The following is a 23,082-nucleotide window of genomic DNA, read 5'->3' as shown; positions in this document are numbered from 1 at the left end:
CTTTAAAACCCTACTTCTAAACAACTCATTGAGATTGGAGACATTGTGACACACGAAGGTCCAATGAGACACACAATAAACCCACACAAGGAACGCAAAGAAAATATGTGGGTGTCTTTTTTTTCTATTATCTGCAAAGAAAGCAGGCTACCTCCTGTTCAGTCGTTAGCCAATACCTCCCACCACAACTAGAGGCGGGAAAAATATCGAAATATTGCTATTTTTAAGATATTTTTCCTTGTGATTTTGCATCAATAATTGCAGGCCAAGTATCGATATTAGAATTAAAAAAAATTCACATTATGGTGATGGGAAACATTATTTCTCTTTGTCAAATCAATCTAAGAAATCAAAATCAGACCCTTAGAAGGTGCAGTTATCATGCTTTACATATAATCACCCACTTTTACTAAAATGTATTACAATTTTACAGTAGTAACATTAACTGAGGTACTGTGACCAAAACTTAAGTATCATATTTTCATATGATACTAAAGGTGAATTTCATATTTCACCTTTTAGGTGAAAACTGCTATACTTTGTGTATTGAAACTTTTGTAATAAATAATGAGTTTGAAGTGTTTAGGCTACTACCGAATTCATAAATACTATAATTTATTTTTAGAAAGACTAGCTACATTGACCCAACCACAGAAATAAGGACCCATTATGGTCTTATATGCTTATAGCTTTGCATTGTACTGTACATGGATATTAGATATAAACTACCACTTGCACTGTCCGTCAAACGAGAGACAATGCAAATACATTTGGGCTAGTTTATTATAATTTGAAGTTGTTTTTAAAGTTGTATATTACTGTATTGTATTGTAATTATTTATTAAATGCATATATATATATATAAAAAAAAAAAAATGTAAAGGGGGGAAAAGAATGTTTAATTACTTTTGAGTAACTAAAGAATCACCCCTTCTCTGAAGGGTTTAATGAGCCTGAACGCACATTACTGATTTAGAAAAGGTAGATTCATATGTAGCCTAATATACTAATTAATGTGAGTCAGTAAATATGTCAGTATAGCCACTGAGTGTTTGAGTAAGTCTGTGGACATGCACTCCCTCCTCTGTCCCTGTCTGACCAATGAGACTGACAGTTTCTGCTTGGGGTCGTGACCCCCCAGTGGTGGTCTGACAAAAGCTTGGGCTGTTTTAATGGAGACAGCATGGAGAGGCCTGTTTGTCTTAAGAGAGCATGTCACACTCGTTTTGATGCAGCACCCATCAAATCCTGTCCTTCACTCTCTCTTTCCCTCTCTCTTTCACAAACAAACTAATGTGCACACATACACAGCACGGTTCAAATGGTTGAGACTTCTATTAAAAATGCTTCTATTTTTCATTGTTTTCTAATTTAATTATTTATTTACTTTTCATTACAAATTGTATGATGAGTATGATGAGCATAGAAATTGAGTTTCAGAATTTCATAGTATTTCTTTAATAACACCATGTACACAAGTTGGCATGGACTCCAAAATGTTGTGCGAAAGCTGAGGATCAGTATTGTCCCAGCATGATTTAAGAATGTTCCAAAGATAATTTTATGTGCTTTAATGGATACAATGAAATGTTGTATAGAGTTAACATGGTCAAAGTCAAAAATTTGATTAGTGACTTAGAAATAGTTCAGAATCTTAAATGTCTTCTTCATTTTATGAAAAAAAAAATTCATTGCATGTCATAACCTTTTTTAGTTTTAAATGTTTCAAAATCCAAAAACTTTATTTATTTCCAGGATTAAATGGAAAATAAAATAATCTTAAAATAGAATGTCTATAATTTCAATGTGGACTCAGAATTTTGGACTTCACTGTATTATGATTAGCGTCTATGTGATCTAAAGTTTATCATTTCTTTAGCTGCGTATCTGACAGTTTTTTAGTGTTTGAGAGTTGGATCACAAGAATACACTTTTATACATACAAGATTAACAAACACTGTCATCCAAGTGAACAACTATCATGTGAATCTTACAATACACAAATAATTAGCTTAGCTATATTTGTTTATCCAGTGAAATAACTTTTAAAGGAGACAGAGAGAAAAACAAAACAAGAGGGCTGGACGAGGCTGGTCAGCAGCAGGAAAAAGCTGTTGGTGCTGTATTTCCGCTTGGTGGAACCTTGCAGAGCAATTTAAAGACAAAATGTGAAGGTGGCGACCTTGTGGCCCCCCAAGGGCCCGAGCGCTTCTCTCCGCTTTATGGCATGATATGATGAGTTGTCACTAAAGCTTGTAAGCTCTAATGAGCTGTAGTGGGGCTGGGAGGTGGGAGACACACGGGGGGTGGGTGTGACATCCTCGTGATGGATAGAGCGGCTTTCAGGCCTGCAAAATTCCAGAGCAAGCAAAAAAAGCTGCCAAGTACTTGAACTCAAGAAGTGTACGTGCCAATGGCTCGCATCCAAGCATGGCGGACACAATGCAGAAAACAGCCACACTCTTATATGTGTCTGCATGTTTATGTATAGGAATGTTCAAATAAGCAAGGAACAGATGCAGACAAATTAATGCACTCTGTGTTTGAAATGAGACAGAATAACTTCAAAAGAATATGGAACAATGATGATGTCACCGTCACTATAACAACCCTCATCCGCCCACCGCTCACACTCAGAAACACACATACACACATATACAAACAACATAGATGCCTAACTATGATCCTTAACATCAAGTATGACTATATGAATAGCAACATTCCTCCACTCTTAATAGTACTGAAGAACATGCCAATAATTCTTACTTCCCTCATATAGAAACAAAGTGATACATAACAAATACATATGTCAACATTGCTTCTTGAAATGCAAGCAACCGAAAGGTTCAAGAATTACTTCTGTCAATAATCATTTGCAATAATAATAAATAATAATAAAAATACACCATTCATACTTCTGTCACTTTGAAGGAATTATTTTAAGAATTTCTTACATGCAAATTTCAAATCTTTGTTATTGAAATCACAAGCTGAAATTTAGCACCAAGAATCCTTATGCTATATTCATATAGTGCATACACTGCATTATAACTTCACTTCCTCTCCAGACTCTTCTCTGTCATCACACTCAATGTTTTGGAATATACTTCTAAGATACACACGTTCAAATGACATATCCAATGAATCTACAACTTAGTTCTTGCTTATAACACCCCAACATACACACATCTCTTGAGCCATTCTTAGACAGATAAAGTGACATTACATCCTTCACAATGTCAATCTAAAAAAAAAACACTACAGTACATGTACAGTACATAAAGGAGGTAAAAAAAAAATGCCGTAGGAGTGTGAAAACGGTGCGTCTATCTTTGCTGAACACTTACCCAGGCATTAAGACTCAATTGCCAGCAGCCAACCTGTTGTAGTAAAGACAGCCCAGAGGCCAGCGAGCCGGCATTTCCCCCCCTCTCCTCCAGCCCCAGTGAAAGGCCTTCTCTTGGGTACATGAGCACCAGTGTGGCCCTCCCCTGTCCTCCACCTCTCACTCCAGCCAACGAATAAGAGTATTTCTCCTTTCTTCCTTCTTTCCTTCTTTTTCAACTTCAGCTTCTTTCCCGAAACTGCTATTGTGTTTGAGCGGGCACATGTGTGTGTCCTAACGGCGCACACACAAAAGTTCACACACACACACCATTGTTCGCAGGCTGTTTTTCGCTGTGGGTCTCTGTGAATCACCGTGTCTCAGGACGTCCGGACAGGCCTGTCCTTTGCATACAGATAATCACACATTTCTCTCCATTTCCATGAGGCTTTCCACTTTTCTTTGCTCCTTAGCGGTCAATCGGTCCAGCTCAAAGTGTTTTACAAAGATCTAGAGAAATCTTGATAGTTATCAGAGCTGCAGAGATGTCTTCCCACAAGCATAGAAACTTGAAATAAAGACGAAAAAAAAAAAAAAAAAGCTTATTATCAAGCTCTCATGGTTGTGCATGTGCCTGTCCAAGTTTGTGTGTGTGTGTGTGTGTGTGTGTGTGTGTGTGTGTGCATGTGTGTGTGTGGGTTCTGCAATGCCTCCAGGATGCCCAAAGACGAACTAGCAGCTTGAAAAGCCTTGGCTACAACAAGGTAAAGCAAGCAAGGCAAGGGAAGGAGACAGAAAGAGAGAGAGCGAGAGAAAAGAACAAGAGACAACAACATCCACAAAGGGATGGCAAGATCAGCAAAGTGTGGCAAGCAGTCACTTAACTGTGTGATTCTGACAGTCCCCTCTCTAAGCCCACCATCCAGGGGAGGACAGTGAAAAAGGAGAGAAAGGTATTTGTCTCCGTTTTGACATGGACGTGGCATCAATGTGGGGTCTTGTTTCTATTGTTTTATTCTTTTCTTTTTTTTAACGGTATAAAAAATGTCCTGAACTTAACTCTTTGTGGCCTTGCCTTGACAAAAACACAACTGAACAGGCTTGTTGCACCTACCTCACAATTTGTAGCTTTTTCTTGTCTCTTTCTTGTATTTACTATGTTGTCTTGAAATCTTTCTTCTAAATAAGCACTGATTTCCTGTCCTTTATGAGGAAACCAAGGGAATGAAAGAAGGAAATGGAAGCAAGAAATCGTCACAAATAGCCGATTTAAGAGTGTGACTTCCCTACACAGCAAAGGTCATGTTTACATCGTAATCCAACAGATGCTTTTTTAGTTGTTTTTCTATGACAACAAATATTCAAAACTGTGTTTTTTAACCTGCAACATCAATTTAATAAAAAAAATGTGTCACTATTTTCATGCTTTCTTTGCAAAATTTTGTTCTCATTATACATCTGAATGAATATTTTAAATGTAGATTTTATATGATTATACATATTCCACAATTTAGTTTTTAATCTGCAATGTCAGTTTTCAAAAAGCATCTGTCACAACTTTCATATGTTTATTTGAATTACTTTGTGTTCATTATTATCCAAATTGTATGAATTTTTAAATACAATGCCAGCTATCACTGCTTTTACTTAAAAAAAAAAAAAAAAAATACAAACAATTGTTTGTGTGTGTTCATTATACATTTGAACAAACAATTTTAAACAGTTTTTATATGACTACAAATATTTCCAATGTTATTCATTTCAATTTTAAATTGCAAAGTCAGCTGTCAAAAAGCAATTTTAATTACTTTTCACTTTTGGTATTTCTTTTATATATATATATATATATTTTTTTTTTTTTTTTTTTTTTACATTTGATTGAACATTTACCACAAGCACCTTTTTATGAAACTAAAATAACTGGAAATTGTCCTGAAAGCAGACACCACATGCCGTTTATCAGTGCTTAAATTATCCCTCCCTTTCCCTTCGCCACTTTTCAGCTGCTGTCCTTCGGCCCTAAATGCCAAAACAAAACCCTGGGAATGTCCTCTACAAGAACCACACAAAAGCCAGCCTGACAAGTAAAATATCCCCGGCAACGTGGCAGCTAATTGCCTCCCCTCCCTCCATTCACCCGGGCCGCCACGCTCCCACGGCCCCCCTCTGTCGCACGTGCAATTTTCTTAAGTAAACTTCCAGTTTGGCCGCCGCTGACCAACAGCTCGCAATCATGCCACAAGGACGAAAGTCCGAACACAGAAACAAGACATAATGTACAACAACATTAACAGCCAATATTTACTCTTTCTGACTGTAAATGAGTGAGAGAAAAAAAAAACTGTTATGGAAAAGAATCTAAGACTGTATTAGAGGTGAGTGCAGGAGAACAGAAAAATCTATTAAATCTGTGTTTGGATAAATGGAACGCCATTAAAGACATATATTATATATATATATATATTAACAAAAATATATATTGGCCAATTTAACAAGACAATTTAACAAGACAAATTCTTATTTTAAAAAGTTCTCTGCAAATAACTTTGAATTAATATTGATGCCATAGAAATCTACAATTTCCATTAACTAAAATAAATAATGGATGTGCATTTTATGCCTAAATTAAAATTACAATTTAATAAAATCTATCTGAAATAAACAGTAATTTATAACCAGTAAGAGATTTAGGTAGAATGATATATCAATTTTAAATAACATATAATCAGTTCATAATAGATAAATGGAATCCTACAAATTATATGTTATGGTATAATTATTATATAGATTAAAAAAAAAAAAAAAACTGTGTACAAATATTATTCATTTTTTGTATTTGATTCAATATGTTAAATTTATTTATTGCCAATTCCTAATAAACATATTAGTTTACTATTAACTCGAAAATATTAGTTTCTTTAAATATTGTTTTTTTAATTGAAATAATAATTAAAATTTGTAAAGCCTTATAAAATTATTTGCTTTACAAAAAACCTTGTGAACGACTGTTATACAATGCAATCAAACTGAACACTCTTTCATTATCAAATCTTGTCAACCTGTCACTTAACAACATAAGTGATATAAATTGCAAAATGTCAGGCACATACACACAAACAAAAAAATCCAAAGAAGCTGCCAAACAATAATAATAAAAAAAAACCTCCACAAATACATCTCAAAACAAGAAGAATAATTTGACATGAAAATGTGAAATCTTACCATTTAAATAGGCTCTATATGGAATAGGGTCCTGATGCTGCTCGGTTCCTGGTTAATACAAGCATGCTGGCACTTGCCGTAGCGCTTTGACTACAACAAGATGCACACATCACTATATCATCCGCTAATCCACTGGAGGGCAGCACCTCATCTACAGCTGCCCTCCAGCCCTGATTGCCTGAGCCGATAACACAAAATACCAAGAGACGCCAGGCGCTCTCTCCAACCTACAGCCCGGACGCAGGCAGCCGGTGCTGGTCACCTTCAGTAGGAGCACTCCTGCTGCCCGAGCCTAGACTGGCTGCTCTCCTTCAGCCATTCAACAAAATACGGCAGCTTAGTCCTTCTCTTACTCAGTGGGAAAGGAAAAGAGCCCTCTCTCTCTCTTTCTCTTTCCCTTGCTCATCTTCATATCCTCTTTATTAAGCTCTTTTGAGTCCATCTCTTTCTTCGATAAGTTGAAAGAACAACAAAAAGAGAGGGGGAAAGAGTGAGAGACTTGCCGTTCTCTCTGCTCTTGCTGCGGCTTGGCAAACATTAAGGTACTCGAAGCTCTTCTATAGGAGTTGCCCTAACTTGGCTAAACTCAAGCAGCAGGGTGTCCCTCGTCATGTCAGTAATCCCCAATGCCACGCTCCATTCACAGCAGCGGCAAAAATAAAACACAAATTTTAAAAAAGTGCAGAAGGAGCCAAAGAGCGAGTAATCCGATCCGACCGCGGACAGCCTAGCCGTGACCACCACACAACTCAACCCCGCAGTCCTGACTGTCGCACCCCACAGAAAAGTTTGATGTAGAAAAACAAGCGATGACAAATGGATGAAAGCGGCAGAAAAAATGTAAAAAGACAGATCAGACTTTTCTAAATTAGAGAGGTCTGTACTTGGCAGGGAACTAAGTTTTTCAAATTGCAAGAGGTCTTTTGAGTTGTCACCATAAAAAGTGGCCAATTCAAAAGTGCAACAAATAAACCCTAAATTAACAACTATTAAATAGTACAAACTAAAATGAGCCACATTTCTGGAAGACGAGCAATAGAAAAATTAAGCCTGGCCAACTGATGACTAGAAGTGAGAAAGCCCACTCTTAAAGCCGTGATCCGACCATACACCAAACCACCGCTGTGAGCCTTTAAACCATAGCAGAAAAAAAATCACTATTGATCTTCAAATGGCTATAATTGAAAAGATCAAAAAGATTAAACAAAATCAAGAATGTGCTGACTTACCATGTTATGTTATTCTTTCTGTTGCAACTTTTTGTAAAAAAAAAAAAAAAAAAAAAAAAAAAAAGAAAAGAAAAAGGAGAAATATTTGCTCAAAGATACAGCATCGGAGGTGTCAAATTTGTATGGCACCCTCTTGATCGTATTACTTCCGCAGTCCTGGCTTCCAATGCGTCTGAAGTTTTTTCCTTTTCTCTTTTATTTTGTTTCTGGTACCTAGCCCCCTTTTTTGCCTAAGACTTTAAAAGCCTTCAGCTCAGTAAACCAGCACAAATTATCTTGCCACCTTGCGCAGCTCTGATGCTTTGGCCGCTAACTTTGGAAAGCCCTTTACTACCGCATCAAAATTAGCATTGTCAAAGCAGTTAATGAATATTAATATTGTATTTGTCATTGGAGCCGGCCCGTTGCTGAACTCCGAGTCATCCATCAGGGATGAGATTAAGCACACAATTATTTCTGACTGACAGGGACCAAATCTGCGAGATTCCCCCCCCCCCCCCAACAATTTGAAGAAAAAGACACAATATCTTCTTAAGGTGCCTCCAAGGGACGAGAGACCAGATTAATACACTTTTAATGAAGAAAGATTTCTTTGTACGTGTACAGAAACAGCAAAACAGAGAGACAACTTTATTTCAGTTTCATAATTTCTGGCTTATTTATTTATCTTTATAAGAAGATAGAAGCATTTGATCACTAAAAAAGAAACTACTGAACACAATTCTAATGCAGCCATTAAACATTTTGATTCGGTTGCCTTTCTGTTCTTTATATTTTAACATTTTCAAAAAAAATGATCATTTCCAAGAAATTTGAATAAACCTAGCAAAGAACCTGCAATATAAAAACATCTAGGACACCTATCAATTTCCAACAGATATTTGAGATCATCATTATCATTTTTATTTAACAGCATGTTCTGATGCTTTCTGTGGTGCAAGCTTAGTGGTCCGCAGAGCCGGTTGCCCCAAACCACACAGACAGCTCAGAACAATTACATTTTTCACACTTAAATCACAGCACCACATTCACATATGAAAACTGCTATAAATGAGCAATAAAATACACCAAACACCAAGGCATCAACAAATTTTATCAGAGTAATTTAACCAAATAATAATAATAATTTCAACCAGAAAGAAACCAAATTAATCCTCCATATGAATCTCCTCACTAATCATGAAATGTATCAAAAAATAATTGTTTGATCAAAATCTTCCTTACCTTTAATCGTCTCTTAAGTAAATTAGACAAGTAACATGCCATTTATGCAGTTCAATTCCTATTGTATGGACCACTGCATACGACACACCGTGTATTAAAATACAAAGATAAAACTGGAATATCTCCGACTAAGACAGCGACTAACTTTACGATCAGTCATTTGAAATTTTGAATGCAACTAAATCCTTTGTTTCTCTCTCTCTCCTTGGACACTTCAGTCTTCCAGAAGATACAACAAAAATAATTTCTCCATCACATTCTTTTGTCCCTTTTTATTCATAGATATAACAAAACAAGATAAAAAGTATTGATGGGGGCTGTAAAATGACAGATGCAAGGGCACAAATTGTATCGTGCTGGTGATTCAGTGCGTGTTCGGGTCAAGCTGTGGGCTTACGGTGGTGCGGCCGGCTACCGCTGGCCATCGGTCAGTCCCCTAATACCATTAGCAACCCTTAGATGAACATATTAAACTGGGCTATTGTTCTGGGATGCTGTGCCGACCACTACAGCCAACGGGTGGTCCATACACCCACATTTATCCACCAAAAATAAGAAAAGCTGCTTAAGAACCATTTACATTTTTGTTGCTGTTTTCCTTTAATGTCCAAATGCCGCCGCTGTTGTGATCGGCAACTTATCTTTTTATTTTTTTTTTATTTCTCATTATATTTTTCTTCTTTATTTTAACCATATATGTTTGCTGAATTATTCACTAACATCAACTGGGAATTAAGTTCATTTTAGTTTTCTTGTAAGATATTTTCATTTATGTTTAGATTAAAGAGTATGTTAAATTTCAAATGCTCAATTACAAAATGCAATGTTTAATGTAAAATATTAAATCTCATATGTTAATATTTAATAATATATTAATATTAATATCAAATTGTATATAGTATATATTTAGACTAACCAACTCCTATACAGAAAATTAACATATTTGTAGAATCAAAAGAAAATTCTATTTAGCCAATGCAATTGTCAATAAAACAAATCTATTTTTTTTAATGGCTTCTCATTTTATTTAATGTCTAAATTATCTCAAATTATTAATTATTATGAAAAATAGCAAGAAAAACTTGAATATCTAGAAACTACAAATCACAAATGCACATTTTTAACATTAACCACAACATCCACAATGGTCCACAGTTTCCAAAATCAAGATACACAAGGCAGTGTACAGAGATAAAAAATTAAATTAAAAAAATGCAGCACTTGAAAATGCAGTGTTTGCATGAATCAATGTCAAGTAGAGAAGAACGGGCAGAGATGAAAAGAAGCCATGTCTTAATGCTCATCGAGAGAGGGAGAAGGTGTAATGCATGTGTGTTCGAGCAAGGAATAGCAGCGGCAAGACGCAGAGAGAGAGAGCCGCTGCGAGCCCGAGTGTGTCGACCCAGCACGATCACATCAGCACTGGTATCAAATTAACTCTCAGACTTTGAAACTTATTGATCTGCTATTAAGACACTGGTGAACTTGATGAAGTGAGTGCTGTAGGTGACGCGGTGGCTTCAAAGTCTCACACAAGCCACATAAAACAGCCTGCTTTGATCAAAGCAAGAGAGGGAGCTTCAGAGGTACCCCCAGTTCCACTCATCGTCGATCCGCTTATACGGACCCCCAGTCCAGTGTGATCCTCAACCCCGGCCCCCTGAATCCTCCAGAACAACTATCACTACACACCCTAGCCTGCTAAATTAAAGCGAAATGAACAGAGCCTTATTGTAACGACTCGGGTGTCAACATGCATTTGACAATCGGCTCTAAAAATATGGATGCATATAAATCTTGCTGCATTAAAATGAAATTACAATAAACACTGTGGTCTACAAATGCTGTTTACAATGTGAAAAACGGCATACTGAGAGAGGGGAGAGTATTAACCATGTTAAAACGCACCAGTAACATCATTGTGTAATAAAATATACTCCCTTTGGCAAATCTTCACATCTAACTTGCACTCTGAATATCATCGCTATGACTTATTTCATGCCACTGGGTGGAGATAGCAGATAATAATACCATTTCACTAGATAACGGTTAGCCAACATCAACATGAAAATAAAATAACGTGAGGTAAAAAAAAAGATCCTTTTAAGTTCAATTCATGAACAAAAATTTTACATTTACATTTTACTCTAGGCAACAGCCTCTATTATTTTATCTCTTTTCAGTTCTTCTCTTGCATAAGGTCACTTCACAACACGAGTCTTGCTTAAATGGGTTTCAATGACTTTTTTTTAATTTTAATTTTAATTTTTTTATAAACATAGAACATAAAAAAGCTCTGGTTAGTGCACAAGTTCTCCACTGGCCCAGAGGATTTGCCTAAAATAAATATTAAATGTTAACAACTAAATTATTCATGGGAAGGACAGAGTTTGTACTCTGGCTCCAATTCTCAAGAGGAGTGCGTCTTGGCTTGGAATGCTCGCACTAAGCTGTCTCTGTGTAATTAAAAGCCTAAACAGATGACAAATAGGAGATATTTAAACATTTGCTGTGTGTTTCTCCTTCCGTCTGCACACTAATTTATTTAGTTACGAGAGAAATCAAAGAGGGGGTGTTAAGCATTTCAACAAAAGATGATAGTAGGTTTAAATGCGGCTCTGCAACATGACAGCTTGCACCTAGCAGAATAAGAATTCTGACAACTGGTTTGATGAGTATTGTATTTAAACAAATCTTTTTCTTCTAAATAAATATATGCACATATATTTTCCAAGCATTCAAAATACTGCTTAAAAATATTATTTAATTTCAAATTAATATTTATTGCTATATTATGAGAAGGGTACTAAAACTAAAAATGTAGGTTCATAATTTAGGTTCGTCATGTGATGCCTATAAGCTGAATATTTGCTGTTATTTTCTATTTAAATCTGTTGCCATATGTGAAATCATAGCCTTACTGCATATTTCCCTCTTAAAAATAAGAAATTTAGAATGCCTACAGCACACATTATTTTTAACCCACTTGCAATATCTAACTAAAAGTTATCATTTCCATTGTGACAAAAATAAAAGTAAAATACATAAGGGGTGATGAGTAGGAGGAGTAGCAAGAGCAAAAGAAGGAGAGAAAGAAGAAGAGGAAGGAAAAAAGAGCCTTGTGCCACAAGAATATATATGAGAACTTTCACCAATTAGTGAGGAGAAACAGGAGAGGGAGCTGCTGCAGAGATGGTGCTCAAAGAGCCAGGCCTTGCGGCGAAGCTGTCATGTCGGCTGGATTGATCAACAGGCCTGCTATTTCTAATGGCATGTTGTCATGAAGCTACAGCCATGGGGAGCCACCTGCCTCACTCCTTGCAGACAGCAAAATATGTGTGAGTGTGTGTGTGTGTGTGTGTGTGAGAGAGAGAGAGAGAGAGAGAGAGAGAGAGAGAGAGAGAGAGAGAGAGAAAGGGTGTATATGTGTGGGTGTGCTGCAAAAAAGGGAGAGGGGGTTATGGTGTTTGAGTCTGTCGTGAGGGGTGGGGGGATTCCAGCACCATACTTTTACTTCAACTAACAATTTGAGAAAAAACTCCATTCCTTCTCCCCGTTTCTCTGTGACACCCTCCCCATCCCTCAGCTGTTGATATGACAGGTGCACCACTGCTTTTTTCTTTACACCCAGGCCTGCAACACAAAGCCCTGCAATACGCCGAACAGTCGTCGGCAATAGACTTACCGCAAAGTGAAATGCAAAGGATTTAACGGCAAGTGAATGAAAAAAAAACATGTATGTGGTGGTTTTGGAAGGTTGGTTTTATGTTTAATATCTACGCTCGTACAAAAGCCTAGCTAGCTAATATGTTAGTTAGATGCATGAAAATAAAGTTACAAATTGCTTATCATAACGTATTACAACAATTTGCAAGGACGTTTCATGCTTCTGTGAAAAAACAAACAAGTAGCTGTCCTTCATTTTTGACTCTCCACGGGCGCAGAAGGGCTGCCTAGCTAACGATGAAAAGTCAAATAAAAGTTATAGAACTTTCGAGTTCAAGGTAGCGCAAGCCATTTTGAGTGTATGTCACGTACAGGTAACCTTTTTATCGGGTCCGCCTCTGGTCTCATCAGTCGATGAAATTCTCTGCCCGCGGCGGTGGCTTAGCTGAGGGACACCGACCAATAGAAAAATATTTCATTGTGTTAGCATTTCAAATGCCGAGTGGAGCGCGGGGGGGTGAGGAGGGCCACAAGAACCGCTAACCGATCATTGCCAGCTGAATTAATTGGCTATTCTGAGAATAATGTCCCTTACTGTGGGTCCTTGGAGGGCTGAACGCTAGCAACGTCTACGATTTTTGTTCGGTGTCTTCAAAAAAGGACCGCTTGGGGGTACTGGCCGCATTAGGGTTTTAGCTCATTCCCCTAAAGGGCGGGAAAAAAATAATCAGAGCCACTGAACCGAACTCGGCTAATCCGCACTCTAATTAAAAACACAGAACCCCATTACACCTAGCCATATTGCCAATTGCGAATAACAGTTTTCAGAAGAAAAAAAAGGAATTCAATGTTGTGGAGTTATAGCACACTACTTTCTTAATTTCTTCAAGAAAACATTTAACTAATAAACCAAAATGTTTGAAACAAACAGGTAAATGTTGTAAACAATGGATTTAATTCGGCTTTTGGCCAGTGTTTGATAAATGGCTAAAGATGGAGCAACCATGGTTGTGCTACAATCCTTTTATTCAAGGGGATTTGAATTTAAGCTCTTTTCCACATCGGCCAAGCATATGCATTGACCCTAACTGATATCAGTGCATCTCTTAGACATATCTTTATCTAACCTTATTGAAAGCTCTGCGCCTTTTCAAACTCAAAACAACATTTAGAATACGTATTGTCTGGAGCGGAAGGGTATCCCTGGGAGACGATTTCTTCGAATTGTTGAGCCTGGTTTGGGGCAGTAGCCTTAAGGATACACATCTGCTTATGCACACCAGTCGGATTCTTTTTAGATTACAAGGAGATAAACAAAACAAACCGCAAAAGCAAAAACATGGTGAAAAAGACCAGTCATCCCAAATGTTCTACACTGGGTATTGCTGGTGTCGATTTCACCCCATCCGAAAATGTTTTGGCAAATGCATCAAGTCCCTATTATACGGTTCTCCTTTGCTCATTGTGAATTCCGTCAACGAAGTCAATCTTATTAACTTCCGCGCTGGTTCACACATGACATTTTGTTCAATTTTCTCGGCAACATCAAAAACATCAATTAGTAGCTTGAAAATAGGAAGGAGCGAATGACAGAGTACGATAACACAGACTTATTTGAAGCTAAGAGAAAATCTATTCTCCGGTTTCTGAATGTGTTCATTACAATTTTCAAAGAAGACCTCCAAATAGCAAATAAATTAAGTTTATCTCCCAGAAATGTCCAGAGTTTTTCTTCATCCTCAATGGGCAACACAAAGCGTAATGGTGTTGCATTCTCTGTCTCTCATTATAAGAGATCACAATGCAGAAACTACGGTATAAAATATTTTCCTGACAAAATATAGTACTAAAGAAAAAATCTCACAATAAGAAAAACATTAAATATGTTTTCTCTCCCTCTAAAATTCAATATATGTAGATTTTTGCTCATTCTGTCATACACTACGATCAGTTTCCTGTTATTCTTTTGAATCTCAAAATTCAAAGAAATACAATACTGTGCATTAATAAACTGTGCTTTCCAACCTTTTATTTTTTCTCTGTAAATAAAATGCATGTAACTCAGACTTCTGATAGTAACCTTTAAGTAAAAGGTTATTTTTGCTGATGGTCAAACACTACAACACAGCTTTCCCGTACTTATATTACATCTCCAAGGGAGTGAACACAAGCAACTTCGTGGCTCTGGAAAAACACTCTGGCAGAGTGCATGTGACAGGAAAAGCAGGATCACATTCCTCCGGCCCATTGATTTCTGATCTTTTGACATTATTTAGCTGCTTTCTATTTTCTAGGCTGTCTGTTTTTTCCATGTTGTGAATGACAGCAATGTCCAAACAAGCGATGGTTGGGATATCTACTATCTGCCAAAGGAGTGTACTCTTCCCGGCACTGGAACAGCAGAGAGTACTGACACAGTATCGAGAATTGCCGGGATGAAAATATTACTCTTTATAATGGGGGCTAATCAGATTTCGGATGCCATTTGCCTTCTAGCAAATGGTAGATGGGTGTCGTAGAGCTAGAGCGGTGTAACCTATACACATCCCGTGCCCATTGACACTCCCGGTCCGTCTGCTCCTCAGAGCTAAGAAGATTTAGAAGGTTACATTTATCGAATGACCGATCACCAAAGGGGAAAGATTAGTGCTGGACATCTAGAGCATCTGCTGAGTGCAAAAACCGATGGGTTTTATAGCTTTTAAAAATAAATCTTGATATTTATTATCCTTCCGACAATATTGGATATCTAAATGTATTTATTTGCCCTTAACTTTATTTTTATTTTATTTGCTTAAAAGAAAGATCTTTTCAATCAGATCTTAAAAGAAGATTCAAAATCTTAAATGCAAGTAATAATCTAGCAATAATTAAGGTATTATTTTCCAAACTGTTTTAAACAAAATGAACACAAGGAAATATTAACTGATCATTTTCATGTATATGCATCGATATAAAAAAATATACATCTTGACTAAAAACACTAATATATAAAAATTAGACTTTTGTGAAAATTGTTGATTGTTGACAACTGAATCAGAGTTTTGAATCGATTAATTTAAAAGAACAAAATGAATTGTTTAATTGAAATGAATCAAATGTAACTCTTAAGTTGTGAGACAAGAAAGATCACACTAATGATGCAATCTTTAAAAACTTAATAGGTTAAAAAACAGTGCTATCATTGTGATAATAACAATGTTGCTTAATTTTTAATTCCAACAAAATCATTGCTACTCTAAGGTGAATATTCAATATACTGGTCTAGTGTTCAGTGGATTAAGAGTTTCAAGCCAGAAGAAAAAAAAAAAAAAAAAAATGGTTTACATCGCACTGGTTATGTCTGTTATGTTGAGAGTCGATCATCTTAGCTACCCTTAAAATCAAATCATGGTCAGATGGCTCCGTTTTTCTCATTATAATTTTTCTTAGGCCATTGACTAGACTGGACCCTCTGAGCTGACAGAAAGACAGACAGAGAGAGACAGAGAGACACACCAGGCAACACACATTCACAAAAACAAACTTTACAAATCCTCAAATGTCATTAACCCATTAAATAATTAATTTTAATAATGAGTAATGGAGAAACATCAGTCTGATTTCAGATAAACCAGAGGTCTGGGATTTAGAAATGATTTTCCTATGTCTAAATGATCAAAATGGTGAATTAATGTCCTCTAGTCTGACACTAATGGATTTTCAATAAGGTAATAAAAAAAAAAAAAATGAAATCTTTCACAGTGGTCCCGATTACACAGCGTTTACAGTGGGGTCCATGAGGACAGTGACCCCTGGTTAAATTTAGCTAACCTTTAGCAAAAACCAAGACCGTGTGAGTCGAATTATTGCATCTTTTGCAATCTATAAACAAGGCAACTTATGAAGTAAAAATACAAATTCTAGCATTTTGATTATACTATGGCATGGGAATACCCATGTGCCAAAGAACAGAAACCCCTTTTCTCCTAAATGCTAAGAGACTTCATAGGGGTGTGCCACAAATTAGTATTAGCAAAACCATCCATTCTCTCGTGAACTAAACATTTACCCAAAGTATAAGCAGTGCTTTCTAAATAACATCCTGTCAGTACATCCTATTCTCATTTAGCAAAACTCATCCCTTTGCTAATTTAACCTTAAAAAACAGCTATCCATCCTTCCTACCATTGCTTTTCTAATAACTACATTTTTAGTTAATTTTAGCACAGCCATGTCACTTTAGTACTACCCTTTGCACCTACCTTTCCAATTACTTTTAGAGTTTGGGATTTACAAATTTGCTTTCATGTCCTATGTTGGCAGATAAGTCCCCGGCTTCTAGTCATGAAAGCAGCTTTTTAATGAGATGTGTTGAGGTTAATTGGTTCGCTAAGATCCCCAAGTCATGTGTCTCAATATGAAATTAAGCTATTTCCTGGAGTTTCTCTGACTTATTTAATAAAAAACACTTCAGCCCAATTTTCATTTCCCACAGTATATAGAGTATATATACGGTGTGATACAGATGGAATGGGACCTCACACGTTTTTATTTTCTTTCTTTTTGAATAAGCATTTATTTGTCAAGGACAATTAATCTAAAGAGAGCAAAATTTCCATTTAGCATGAGGGTATATTTTTTTAAGCTATGACATTACTCCATTCTCTTATTTGTTATTTACAGAGGAAAAAAGAGCGCATTTTGTTAAAAATACTACAAAATTCTCTTTATCGACCTGTTTAAACCTCCTATAATCAATGCAAATGTAATAAATTTACTATTCAAAGGGGCAATGACACAAATTACATATCTGACAACTAAATATGCCATTAAATTATCGACTTATCTGCAAACGATATAGAGGTTATTTTCTACAGCACACTAGTTGATGATCATCAGAAAAATGCTCTATAAACCGAAACATAAGAGTGTTGCTTATGTGTGAAAAATGTGTGCAGATGGATGGAAAAGGTGTTCCAAAATGTAATGTTTTTAGGATCACAGCTACACAGTTTGATGATGTGTTATTATGGCTAATAAATACAAAAAAAATTTGTTGTTTTTTGTATTTGTACATATTTTTGTATTTGCTTTTATACACCGATCAGCCACAACATTAAAACCATCTGCCTAATATTGTGTAGGTCCCCCTCGTGCCACCAAAACAGCACCAACCTTCATCTCAGAATAGAATTCTGAGATAATATTCTTCTCGCCACAATTGTACAGAGCGGTTATCTGAGTTGCCGTAGACTTTGTCAGATCGAACCAGTCTGGCCATTCTCTGTTGACCTCTCTCATCAACCAGATGTTTCCATCCACAGAACTGCCCCTCACTGGATGTTTTTTGTTTTTGGCACCATATGGAGTAAATTCTAGAGACAGTTGTGTGTGAAAATCCCAGGAGATCAGCAGTTACAGAAATACTCAAACCAGCCCATCTGGCACCAACAATCATCCATGCAATTATCTAATCAGCCAATCTTGTGGCAGTAGTGCGGTGCATAAAATCAAGCAGATACGGGTCAGGAGCTTCAGTTAATGTTCACATCAACCATCAGAATGGGGAAAAAATGTGATCTCAGTGATTTGGACCGTGGCATGATTGTTGGTGCCAGATGGGCTGGTTTGAGTATTTCTGTAACTGCTGATCTTCTGGGATTTTCACACACAACAATCTCTAGAATTTAATCTGAATGGTGCCAAAAAAAAAAAAAAAAAAAAAAAAAAAAAAACATCCAGTGAGCAGCAGTTCTGTGGACAGAAATGCCTTGTTGATGAAAGAGGTCAACAGAGAATGGCCAGACTGGTTCGAACTGACAAAATCTACGGTAAATCATATAACCGCTCTGTACAATTGTGGTGAGAAGAATAGCATCTCAGAATGCTATTCTTAGATGCAGGTTGGCACTGATTTGGCAGCACGAGGGGGACCTACACAATATTAGGCAGGTGGTTTATATATATATATATATATATATATATATATATATATATATATATATATATATATATATAAAGAAAAAAAAACTATTTAATAAAAGAAGACAACATATAATACTTATGTAAAAATATAAAATATAATAAAACTACAAATATAAATACATTTATATAAAATAAATAATAGTTGAGGAATGAAGGTACTGTTTTTATAGGGGATGGGTCCATTAATGTTTAATTTTTTTGCCCATCAAATTCTAGTTAAGCCACTTGTATTATTCACTTATTATTAGGGGAGACATGAGGTGACTCTGCCAATATAAGAGTGGCCATAATTAACAGTAGGGTGAAAGTGTTAAAGTTAGCCTCTCACTGATACGGTTCAATTCTCCTGACAGAGTAATTACGGGGCTGCTCAACAGCCAACCATTTCACTAAAAAGTTATTCAATCCATCTTAATTTCCCCAGCTCCACCCCCCTCACTGATGGATAGTCATAATTACTGGGTGACAAAACACTGGGTTGAGTGTGCAGAAGGAAATGTGATAATTCTTGAGCCACTGAAGGATGTGTTCACACACACACAAACACAAACACACACACACACACACACACACACACGTTGGTGCGGCTATCCTTATGAGGACTCTCCATAGACATAATGATTTTTATACTGTATGAACTATAGATTCTATCCCCTAACTCTACCCCTAAACCTAACCCTCACAAAAAAAAAAGCATTTTTACATTTTCAAAAAAAAACATTGTTTAGTATGTTTTTTTAAGCAATTTGAATAATGGGGACACTAGAAATGTCCTTATAAACCAGATTTATAGCATAATACCTAAATTATCAGTTTGTAACCTAAATAAATTTCCTCGTAAACCAGCCAAACCCACCCACACACACACATACACTCACCTGTCCAGCACATATATTACAGTGGGAGTCTGGATTGGGAGGATGAACAGAGTGAGATTTATGGGTCACTAACCATGGAGCAACCTGGGAGATTACACACACACACTTCTACGCAAATAGAGTTGTGTCCACAGTCATAAACACACACAGTGCTTGTCTTACAGTGACCTCTTCGTGCAGATGCTACCGTTCTCCTCCAGTCCCTTTTATAGCTTGCTGCGTAGACCGCTTAAAACTAAGAGACACCCACACATGCACACACACTCAGCACAGTCTCATATACGTCACTTTCAACAGTAACCACAAACCACTGATTAACGGAGACTTGTCTGCTTCACTATATTTTAAGTATATGGCTATATTCTGACCCAGTCGGGCTGTATATCTTAATTATGTGTTCTGTATTTTTTTTTTTCCCTCCACAAGGAAGTCGAGGGCCCCAGTGCTGCTGTACGGGGTCTCCTTAAATAAGAGCCTTGCAGACTTCATGGTTTGTGCTTGCAGGTAGCATTTAAGATTACACACGTCAAGAAATCTGCCATGAAGCTGAAGTGTGTAATTTCTGCAGCACTAGCATCAGCAAATGGAACTGCAAAAGAAATGTTTTCAAACAGGTTGACCCGAACAACCCCCTGTCTCATTGGTTGGTCAAACAGACAGTCCCGCACCAAACTCACGCCATTGGTTGCTGTGTCTGGCTGGTTGGGATGCTCAAACAAACAATGTTTTGAACCAGTGTTTACAGTTCATGGGGAAATCAACCTACAAATGGCATATTAAAGTAATAGTTCAACCAAAAATACAAATTCATTTACTCATTATATGGAAAAGATTTGCCATGATATTCTTCAAAAATGCACTTTTGTGTTCCATGGATGAAAGAACGGCATATGGGTTTGGAGTAAATAATGACTGAATTAGCATTATTTGGACAAAGTATTCCTTTAATCTGGGATAGGAGAAAGCATTTTATCTATTTTGAAAGTATTTTAACAAATTTGGAAAAAAATTGCACACTATAGCTTTGAGTGCACATTCATTCTAACACTATGATAAACACAGGCCCATCAGCCAATCACAGATTTCATCTAATTATCTCAAACTCACAGAAAATGAATATGCATTTTATTGTGGAGGCAGATGGAGTCTTTGTTCACACGTAAATCTGGGAAATCTTGATAACAGACGCAAACACTTAACGGCGGCGTGTTGTCGGCGGGGTGCGATAGTCGGGCAGCACGGGCGATCGCACAGCTAAAGGAACATGATGGTCTCACAATGATTATCCCACTCTCTACCGGCTGTCGGTTTCGGGGTCAACGGTGCTACTGAAACATGGCTGGCCTTGCCATTTCAATGATTGAATTTGGTCTGGATTTCTCAATCGATTGTGTGCAGTGACCCCCGAGGGCCCCCCACGAGAATGGCCCAGTGCACCTCACGCACAGCCTGGAGAAAAGCATCTGTACATAAAAGACACACAAACACACTCACAGATCCAAACAAACACACTCGTATACACATTCAAGAGTTCACTAACCAGAAGGCCAACGGCTCTAAACTAAACGAGGACATAAAATATTATTCTACTATTTTTTTAATTACTAAAGTCAAAACCCTAATTCACAATGTCCCAAAAGTTTTTTTTTTTTGTTTTTTTTTTTGCTAAATTTAGCTCACTTTTTGGTGAGAAATTTAGCCCCAAACTATAGCTAAGCACATGCACACACTTTCTTATAAGACTTGAAGGATTTTAACACCTGGCACGGAATTGTTCAACACCCATCCTAAGTGTTCCTGGCAGGTGATATCTAACCACAGAGGGTTGAACCGGGCTCACCAGTGGGTGATCTCTCTCTGTTGTTTACACACCAGCAGAGCCAAAACATACAAAAGTGAATGTGGATAATGTTTAGACCTATGCACTCGTTCTTCTGGCTAACTGTTGAGAAAGTAATACTCATCTTCCAGTAGCAGTGGCACACGACAAGTCTCAACTCATTGAGTGGCACAAACAAACAAACACTCTTGGTGTCTGCCGTGCTCATGCTACACATAACACACACATCCATGCACATGGCAAAGATGGCGTAACACTGTGGCAAATGCAGCGTGCCGGCCTCCAGACCCTGCAGTTTGTTTAGTAACACTTGAGCTTATGACGCCCGAAGGGTGCAATTAAGTCCAATTACAGTCTGTGGTTTTTATTAAGAGCTACAAGCTGGCCAGGCTGCGGGGCCAGTGAGCGGCATGCACACACACATAGAAGTCAAGTTCAGTGCGGCTAAATCAAACCAATTCAGACACATTAAAAGGAATAAATTATGACTTACTGAGTAAGTACAAAAAAGGTAATAAGAGGAGATTGCTACATTTTGTTCAATAACCAGAAAGATGTAATAAAGCGAGTAAATAATTGCAATATATCAAATTTTAAAAAGTTATGCACAATTAATCGAAAAGATTACAATTACAGCCGCCAAAATTAACTAATCTTGAAAAGTATCAATTACGTTACCTCATGTCGGTCTTCTACTGTCAAAAAAAACCAAAACACCAATTACATGCCCTTTTACAGCGGCTGAGCATTGAGAAATCACAGGCATATCAATTGCTTGCTTTGTGTGATTTCTTGAAAACATTAACAACAGTTTTGTTTGCTGCGAAGTGGGCTTACGTGAAGTTGATCCTTTATGTTTTGATTTACTGATGTATAAAACAGCATGATGAAGATGCACATGTACTACACATGTATTTTTATCTATATTCTATTAATTGAAATTAATTACAATAGAGGAAAATAATCTACAGTTATGTATATTTTTGTTATAATCATGCAACCCTAATAACTGTACACTAAACAAAGAATCACAATATTATGGTATCATGACCCAAACATAAAAAAATAAAACGTTGCATCGCCAGGTGTTTTCATTTAATAAATTAAATTCATTATTGAGATATTATTGAGACACTATGAATGGCCATTTTTGTGAGAGGCTCTCTTGAAACTTCGACCCTCTGAAATTGGGCACAGGTCAAAAGGTCAGATGACCTCACACACCCCGGCAATGTCACCGGGGTAAGCCCAAGATCCCCACACAAAAGGGCAGTATGAAAAGAAGCAAAGCAAATGGAAAAGTTGAGGTCACTGCACGGTGGGTTTTACTTGTGCGATTTGGGATAAGTACTCTGAACTCTCCCTCCGGCTAGATACCGCAGGGCACAAGACCCTTTCAGCACTGAATACGTAAATCTGATCAATTTTGAGACCAAGATCCGAGATCCCATATGAAAGCAAGCTCAACCCTGATTCAACTTCACTGATAAAGAGAATAAAATAAAATAAAATAAATGAATATGGCAGGGGCAGATGTCACAAAGCATTCTGGGGTTTTGGTCATGTGACTTTGTGCTGGGGATACTTGGGCGCATGACAAGTGCGCTACAGCTGTGACGGAACAAACAACAAGCATTCATCAACGCATCAAAAACCAGCCCCGTATCAATCTGGCATTCGCGGGGAGTGGTGAGTGAGAGACGCATTTTCCTCTTTGTGTTCCTGTTATTG

At 37.1% G+C, this 23,082-nt stretch overlaps 1 protein-coding gene across 20 annotated transcripts in view; it reads right to left on the bottom strand.

The window, feature by feature from the left end:
• The window catches only part of tcf7l2 (transcription factor 7 like 2), a 107,024-nt gene that overhangs the window by 26,073 nt on the left and 57,869 nt on the right, over positions 1-23,082 (bottom strand). The window contains exon 1 of one of the 20 annotated variants that reach the window (XM_051673989.1): positions 3,348-3,471. The exons of the other annotated variants lie outside the window; for them this stretch is intronic. Within the exon in view, the coding sequence (XP_051529949.1) occupies positions 3,348-3,470 (123 nt within the window). The 5' untranslated portion in view covers position 3,471. Of the gene's footprint in view, positions 1-3,347; positions 3,472-23,082 lie in introns of those variants that run through there. 20 annotated transcript variants of the gene reach the window in all.

Source organism: Myxocyprinus asiaticus, chromosome 36 (genome assembly GCF_019703515.2).
Source record: "Myxocyprinus asiaticus isolate MX2 ecotype Aquarium Trade chromosome 36, UBuf_Myxa_2, whole genome shotgun sequence".
NCBI classification, from domain to species: Eukaryota; Metazoa; Chordata; class Actinopteri; order Cypriniformes; family Catostomidae; genus Myxocyprinus; species Myxocyprinus asiaticus.
The sequence above is the reverse complement of the archived record's forward strand: the minus strand, read 5'-3'. Positions and strand labels throughout refer to the sequence as shown.